Source organism: Vigna unguiculata, chromosome 2 (genome assembly GCF_037176805.1).
Source record: "Vigna unguiculata cultivar grain cowpea cultivar isolate G323 ecotype 2 chromosome 2, ASM3717680v1, whole genome shotgun sequence".
NCBI lineage: Eukaryota > Viridiplantae > Streptophyta > Magnoliopsida > Fabales > Fabaceae > Vigna > Vigna unguiculata.
The window spans coordinates 26,930,928-26,939,092 of record NC_140793.1 but is presented as its reverse complement, the minus strand read 5'-3'; the positions used below and the strand labels follow the sequence as shown (position 1 = coordinate 26,939,092).

Sequence of the window (8,165 nt, the reverse complement as noted above, 5' to 3'; positions counted from 1 at the left end):
ACAATTTTTTTTCCTGATTTTTCTGTTAATTTAAACTTTTTTATGTTTACTTATATTTAATTTTTAACAACATTAAAATATATTTATTTTATTATTTTTTAATTTTTATTGATGAATATTAAATAAAATATTAAACACACATGTACCACACTTATGAGTATGTTTGTTCTTTAATTAAAATAAAATTGCATTAATTATTGTTAGGTAATATTTTAATTAATATCACAATTAATTATGTACTTTTGTAGGATTCTATATATATTAACTATCCTTAAACCAATGCTCTTAGAACACTGGTTAACAAAACCCGTATTATAGTTATTTATATATTTTTACAAATTCAATATTCATTAATTACGCACTTATTATTAAACATATACCTTTAAGTAGTTAGAGTTAACAAGGATCCATCATTTATTTAATTACTACTTTAACTTTTTAAAGTTAAGATTCTTTGAATAAATTCAGTCTTTAAAAAGATATATAAGTATTGAACCTAGGATAATAGTAAGTTATGCAAGAGTGAAATAAGAGATCACATAATAGAGTTGCAAATTTTAGAACTAAGTCAATATAATAACTTTCGATTAGTGGATTTTAAACAAGATTCTCAATTATACAAATCATTATTTTTTCTATTTTAGAAGTATTTTATCTCCAACAAGTTTAGAATAATATTAAAATAGTATCTAAATATAATAATTAAATCAAATAAATAAAGATAAAAAACTTATGTGACAGAAAAGGAAAACCTTATATTAGTATCCTTTTCATTTCTAATAAAAGGGAAAAAAAAAATAGTTGGGACATAACATAACATAATCCACATCCAGCTGTCACTGGAACTCAACTTGCACCTCATTGTTGTATGTTCCGCTTCCCTATGTTGGAGTCTGATGTGTTGGCTCACATTTGCTGGTTGCTGAATGGCCATATTGTCTGAAACAACAAACACCAGAAACGGCGAAGAGAAGGAAAAAACAATTAACTTTATCTACCAACCGCACTTTCGGCTACTTTCAATCTTCGTGGAAAAAAGCACCACCACTGGTGACCAATCTCCATACGTTCAATTACTTTCAATTTCCATGGAAAAGCAACAGTGATTCATCTCCATAATCTTCAGGGAAAAGCAACACTGCTGACGTATCCCCTTCCACATTTGTTCAATTACTTTCAATCTTCACCCAAAAGTAGCACTAGTGACGCATCCTCATACGTTCTTCAATCAATCATTCAACCACAACACCGGTGCCCACAGTTTTGAGGTTCTTATTCTTTCTGCTGCTGTCGTGTGGCCGTTGCTGTATGTCACTGGAATATTACTGCGGTGGAGTTTTCTACGCTGAGCTCGCTAACCCTTTACAATGGCCACAGCTCAGGAAAAAGCGACGCCAGATAATCTCAGTAACAACCCCACTGCTTCTAATTCCTCCGCAGTTCCCTCCTCCTGGACCCACCCCGCCGCCGATCCCTTCCGAAACAGACCCCCCGTCTCCGCCCTCATGTCCGCCGTCGATTCCTTCCCCGATCCTCCTCCCAAAACCACCTCCACCACCAAAGGTATTTATTCGCCCCTACACCTTTTTATTTCTTTTTTTTTTCTTCAAAAAATGGAGTTTCTAGGACTGTTAACATTTCAGAAAGTATTGTTTGGAAGCCAATTTATAAAAGAAGTTAACAGTTCACTCACTTTCCCTGTTCCTTGAGGAAAAATCGTTTATTTAGTGTGCCAGTTAGTCATGTCATGTCATCATCGTAGACGATTCAACTATCTCTGTTCCTTGTGGATGCAATAGTTGTCTCAATGACACCAACAGTGTGGTTTGGTTTCATTGTGAAAGAGGGTGTTTGCCTCTTTCGACATTTTTATTGCTAGTTTCCTCGCATTTCTCTTGATGGTCTTAGGTTTCCACAACTCCTGTCTGTCTCCGCATCTCCAACATTGTCCAACAACACTGTACCCTCTACATTCCTTCCTGTTGCAAGCATAGGATTCTCCCTACCAATTGCCTCTAATCCTCCCTCTTCACTATAACATCTTTCTCTTCTAAAAATTGGCTTCTGAAAATTGCTCGGAATGTGTTAAATTTTAACACTTCCGGTAAATTCCTTTATGTATTAAAGATATTTTTAGAAAAAAAAAAAAAAAATTGGAAGATATGTTATTGAAAATGGAAGGGGAGTAAATAACAGTTTCCAATTTTAAAGAAAAACAAAATTTATATGTAATTCTTTTAGAAATTGGCTTGGTAAGTCTTTTATTATACGGATTACTAAGCTGAAATTTCAATGAAAATTGGAAAACAGTAGGTAAGAAAGTCTATCTATGTTCACTTGAAATCATCATTAAGTCTTGGGATGTAAGAGTGTGTAACATAACAAGGATAAATCAATGTGTAAGAATGAAAAATAAAGCATTGCATATAACATTAAATAAAAAAAGAAAGAAAGGCATTCATCGTGATTTAAATTTTTTTTATTTTAAATATTTTTTTCCTACCATTTATGCTTTTGATTGATATTGAGACATTTGCTATAATCAACCTATTAATATTGTGAGGCTTAAATGATGGGTATCTTAAAAGGTATAAAGATACGTACACAACTCAATCTGGTAGAGTAGTTTGGACTAAAATCAATTTGACTCATTTGGTGAGTCAAAGATTTCAATATTGGTTGACTATTTAAATATTTGATATTATTATGTATATAAATAAATAAAAGATCATTAATAAAAAAATAGTTAATTTTTATAATCCTTTTAAAATTTAATGAGTCAATTAATTCACTTAATCTACTGTGTGGACTTGGGTTGAAAATTTTCTAATTTCTATAAAGTAAGTAGAGGTAAATTGACTTGTTTAACACTAACTGATGTAGTGCTAACTTATATGAGCCGGATTCCCTCACTCCCACGAAAATGTGCATTGCGTGGTTTATGTATTCCCTTAGTGGGTGTAGTTGGAGAGGAACACTTTTTAAGGATGTTTCTTTGCCAAATTTTTTATCTGTGATTGAAGTCTTCGGCTTCTTTGAAATAAAAGTGTCGCTCGTATAAAACCATTCTTGTTCATTCATCTAAAAATTTAAGCTGGTAGTGTTAGGTGAAGACATGTGATTAGTTTTATATGTTGCATTCTTACTCGTTTATTTCCCCTGTTTTTCTCGGATTTTTTGTATTAGTGTTTAGTATTTTTTGATTCAAAGGATTCAGTATACTCCCTCCCTAGTTGTTCTCTTTTGTCTTCTCCTATCAAAAATATCTTCTTTGCTTACTTCCTGGCATAGGTATTCCAGTCATGATGAGAGCTCAAACCTGCCACCCTTTGGATCCACTGTCAGCTGCTGAAATATCAGTGGCTGTAGCTACAGTTCGGGCTGCTGGGGCAACCCCTGAGGTAGGTTGCTTCATATTTTTCTCTTTCGTTTTAGATTTAGCTTAAACTATTACCTAGTATGACTATGATATGTTTGACATTATGTAACTTCTCCAAACGCTCGTGTTGGAATGTTTATATTGAGAAATCATCGCTTACTTTTGCCAGCTTAATAATAACATTTGAAAGATAAACGATTGTTTCTCCAGATTTACCATTATTTGATTATTCTCTTAGGTGAGGGATAGCATGCGCTTTGTTGAAGTAGTGTTGGTAGAACCAGATAAGCAAGTTGTTGCATTAGCAGATGCATATTTCTTCCCTCCGTTCCAGCCTTCATTGCTTCCCAGGACTAAAGGAGGACCTGTGATTCCTTCTAAACTTCCCCCAAGGAAAGCACGATTGGTTGTTTACAACAAAAGGTCAAATGAGACTAGCATATGGATTGTTGAACTCAGGGAAGTGCATGCAGCAACTCGAGGTGGTCACCATAGGGGCAAAGTTATTTCTTCCAAAGTCGTTCCAAATGTTCAGCCACCAATGGTAAATAAGTTTACTTGATAAAGTTTTTCTCCTTATTAAAATTTATAGTCTTCCTTATCTCTATTAGTTTCAAAGCAGAATAGCACTGTGTAATTCATTCTATATGTACAGGATGCTGTGGAGTATGCTGAATGTGAAGCTGTTGTGAAGGACTTCCCTCCATTTCGAGAAGCAATGAAGAGAAGAGGGATTGACGACATGGATCTTGTGATGGTGGATGCATGGTTAGTTGCTAATTTGAGATGATTTCACCACACTTTATATGATGGTATTTCATTCATTTGTTCTTTCTAATGGTGCTGAAACTTTCAGGTGTGTTGGATATCATAGCGAAACAGATGCCCCTAGCCGCAGGCTTGCTAAACCACTAATCTTTTGTAGAACTGAAAGTGACTGCCCCATGGAAAATGGCTATGCTCGTCCAGTTGAAGGAATCCATATACTTGTTGACATGCAAAATATGGAAATTCTTGAGTTTGAAGATCGAAAACTGATCCCTCTTCCACCTGCTGATCCATTGAGAAATTATACTTCTGGTGAAACCAGGGGAGGAGTTGATAGAAGTGATGTAAAGCCATTACAGATTATTCAGCCTGAAGGTCCAAGTTTTCGTGTCAATGGGCACTTCATTCAATGGCAGAAGGTGATTGTCTTGTCTGTATCTTTACTTTCTCTACCGGCTAATTGATACAAACGATGTTGTAAACTTGTAAAAGTACTTGTTTTTCTTGTGTGTGCAGTGGAACTTTCGTATTGGTTTTACTCCTAGAGAGGGTTTGGTTATTTATTCTGTGGCCTATATTGATGGAAGTCGAGGAAGAAGGCCAGTGGCCCACAGATTGAGTTTTGTTGAGATGGTGGTTCCTTATGGAGATCCAAACGATCCTCACTACAGGAAGAATGCTTTTGATGCAGGAGAAGATGGTCTGGGTAAAAATGCTCATTCTCTCAAGAAGGTCAAGGCATTTTCTTCTAATCGAGTCAAATTAATCTCCTTTCTCAATGTAGATGAAATTAAAATTTGTTTTGCAAGAGGCATTATTGCAGGGTTGTGATTGTTTAGGCTATGTCAAATATTTCGATGCCCACTTCACAAACTTTACTGGAGGTGTTGAAACAATAGAGAATTGTGTCTGCTTGCATGAAGAGGATCATGGTATTTTGTGGAAGCATCAAGACTGGAGAACAGGTTTGGCTGAAGTTCGACGGTCTAGAAGGCTGACAGTATCTTTTATATGCACTGTGGCTAACTATGAGTATGGATTTTTCTGGCACTTCTATCAGGCAAGTTGTTAACTACATTCTCGTATATCATATGAGTTTGTCTGATAAGATTGGCAGAGTTTCAACCATGGTCGAGGCTTGGTGATATACACAGCATTCATATGTTTTTGTGGTGGATTTCAATATTCAAACATTCATATGAATGAATTGATTGTCTCTCTGATTTTGTATTTCTGTTTCCTTCGTTCAGGATGGAAAAATAGAAGCTGAGGTCAAGCTCACGGGAATTCTCAGTTTAGGAGCATTGCAACCGGGTGAAACTCGAAAATATGGCACAACCATTGCACCTGGATTATATGCACCTGTCCACCAACACTTTTTTGTTGCTCGTTTGGACATGGCTGTTGATTGCAAGCCTGGTGAAGCATTTAATCAGGTCAGTGTTCAACTAAAATTTTCATGGGCAAGATCTTCAATGCTGAAAGGAATATTTTTTATTTTTGAGCCAGTGTATTTCAATTATTAAATGGTGTTTTGCATGAAAATCGTCAATCATTTAGGTTGCAATCGGTAGCAGGAAAAGCATAAGAGTGAATGGTGTTCTAAATAATACCAAATATTAATAGTACATATTAGTATCCTTTTGATAATGTCACATTAACCAACCAAGTAACATGATCTTTGATATAGCCGCTCGTGTCTGTGTGAAGTTTCTGTCGTTTTTTTCTTACTTTCCTTCCTTTTCCTGTGATTGTATCATGTTTCACAAATAATACGAGTGACAAAGTTCTACTTCTCCCTCTCTAGGTTGTTGAGGTGGATGTGAAAGTTGAACAGCCAGGAGAGAATAATGTTCACAACAACGCATTTTATGCAGAGGAAAAACTGCTTAAATCAGAATTGGAAGCAATGCGTGATTGTAACCCTTTATCTGCTCGACATTGGATTGTAAGTTCCTTCCACTTGAAAGAAAAAACGAAACAAAAGATTCTACCCCATGTTGCTGACTTGAATTCCCTGTTTTAGGTGAGAAACACCAGGACCGTAAACCGAACCGGGCAGCTAACAGGATACAAGTTGGTACCAGGTTCAAATTGTTCACCCTTGGCTGGTTCAGAGGCCAAGTTTCTTAGAAGAGCAGCTTTCTTGAAGCACAATCTCTGGGTCACTCCTTATGTTCCCGAAGAAATGCAGCCTGGAGGAGAGTTCCCCAATCAGAATCCACGTGTTGGAGAGGGTTTAGCTACTTGGGTTCAGCAAAATAGATCACTGGAAGAAGCTGATATAGTTCTTTGGTGAGTTCACTTGTTTTTGTTTCACATATGATACGGAATGTTGAATGGATCAAGACATGTTTAATGTTTAGACTATGTTCTTATTCATTCTCTGTAGATGTTTTTTCTGACATGGTGAAATATTGCAGGTACGTGTTTGGAATGACACACATTCCTCGATTGGAAGACTGGCCAGTTATGCCAGTGGAACGCATTGGCTTTTTGCTTATGGTATTACACTCAAAAATAGCTTATTTTCTTGCCATTCTTTCTGTGAAAAAGAAGAATATTCTGTATTGATAGTTTTGGCATTAATTTTATTGTGCTATTGATGGTGCAGCCACATGGGTTTTTCAATTGTTCCCCAGCAGTAGATGTTCCCCCAAGTGCAAGTGATTTGGATGATAAAGATAATGGGATATCTGCCAAGCAGATTCAAAATGGGGTTATTGCCAAGCTTTAAAAGGACAAAAGCTACAAACATATGACTGTGTTTATCATCACCTAAGTGAGTGCGTCAATAAAATTTACAAATCGTCAATAACAAAGTTTATTGTGTGGTCCACTTCGATATTTAAGAATAGGAATTTTGGTGATGCATGCAATGATGTAATTAGAAAATGATCCTGCTTTATTGGTTTGTTTCTCTGGTATCTAAATTGATGCGACCCTCCCTGCGTCAGAAAGTGCTTTGGATTAAAGTAAATTCGCATATACCATACACTGTTGTACTTGGTAAGGTTCAGTTTCATATGTTTATACAAGGATAACAAAAGTATGATATGTACATTTCTTTGTCCTTTATATGTGTCACTCATGGATTCGTGTAACTTCGGTAGTACAGATTACCAAAACTCTTCACATAATTTAGTACTAAACCGTGGACCATAACACTTTAAATGGCTAACATCACTAACCTGTAAATAAAAGTAATAACAAAGATAATGGTCAGATTAAATAATACTCGTTGAAAATGACTTTACTGTTTGGAGAGATATATAAAGGATTATAATAAAAAAACAGTCTTAAAAATATTTTTTTATTAAATTATTACAATATTATATTTAAGAAAAAAAGTCTGAAATTTTTTTTAATACTAATATACCTCTTTTAAATTAATTATAAAATTATGTTTAAGAATAAATACCTCAAAAAGAATGTTTTAAAACTAATATAGCTATATTAAATTAATTATAAGTTTATGTATGGAAATAAAATTTAATTAAATTATTATTAGTGTATATTAATTTTTATTGGTATTAAAATAATATTTAATGAGTTAAAAAAATTTGGTAAATTATAATCTTGTTTACGAATAAAAGAATGATTAGTTATCTTTACTTTCTTATGATGAATCTTCATTTTATTATTTTATTTTATCTCTTTTTGACTTCTCTTGTCTCTCTTTATTTTCTTCTATCCTAGAGTTTTTTTTTAACATTTTGGCATATTACATTCCTTGACTTTTATGTTGTATCAATATTTTCATCCTCATTCTTGATTAGTATGTTTTTCTTTCTATTTGTGTTTTTGTTTTTATTTTATTTGTTGGATTTGTATTAGAATTAGAAATGTGTTTCTTTTGTCTAGTTTAAGTTTAGAAGAAAAAAAATACTTACTATGGAGGTGAGAAGAATAATAATTTTTTTAATTATTTTTATTAATGATTAGTCTTTAAATAAATTCTGCATGTTGGTGAGGAAGTTGAGACTTGGGAAAGAGATAAAGACTTGAGACTTAAGAC

General features: G+C 34.2%; 1 protein-coding gene across 1 annotated transcript; it reads left to right on the top strand.

The window, feature by feature from the left end:
• The first annotated feature begins 910 nt into the window (after positions 1 to 910).
• Positions 911 to 7,220, top strand: LOC114173439 (spermidine copper dependent amine oxidase 1-like). The gene is made up of 12 exons (XM_028057842.2): positions 911 to 1,563; positions 3,292 to 3,401; positions 3,618 to 3,923; positions 4,035 to 4,147; positions 4,236 to 4,566; positions 4,664 to 4,879; positions 4,971 to 5,207; positions 5,398 to 5,583; positions 5,955 to 6,095; positions 6,174 to 6,442; positions 6,571 to 6,652; positions 6,762 to 7,220. The coding sequence occupies exons 1-12, from the start codon at positions 1,368 to 1,370 to the stop codon at positions 6,882 to 6,884; spliced, it is 2,310 nt and encodes a 769-aa protein (XP_027913643.1). The 5' UTR covers positions 911 to 1,367; the 3' UTR covers positions 6,885 to 7,220.
• Positions 7,221 to 8,165: the final 945 nt, after the last annotated feature.

Excerpts from the sequence above, each read along its gene's own strand:
- LOC114173439 (XM_028057842.2), top strand. The coding sequence starts at position 1,368 with ATGGCCACAGCTCAGGAAAAAGCGACGCCAGATAATCTCAGTAACAAC. Across the intron at positions 3,924-4,034 it reads CAAATGTTCAGCCACCAATG|GATGCTGTGGAGTATGCTGA; the intron begins GTAAATAAGTTT and ends CTATATGTACAG. Across the intron at positions 5,208-5,397 it reads TTTTCTGGCACTTCTATCAG|GATGGAAAAATAGAAGCTGA; the intron begins GCAAGTTGTTAA and ends TCCTTCGTTCAG.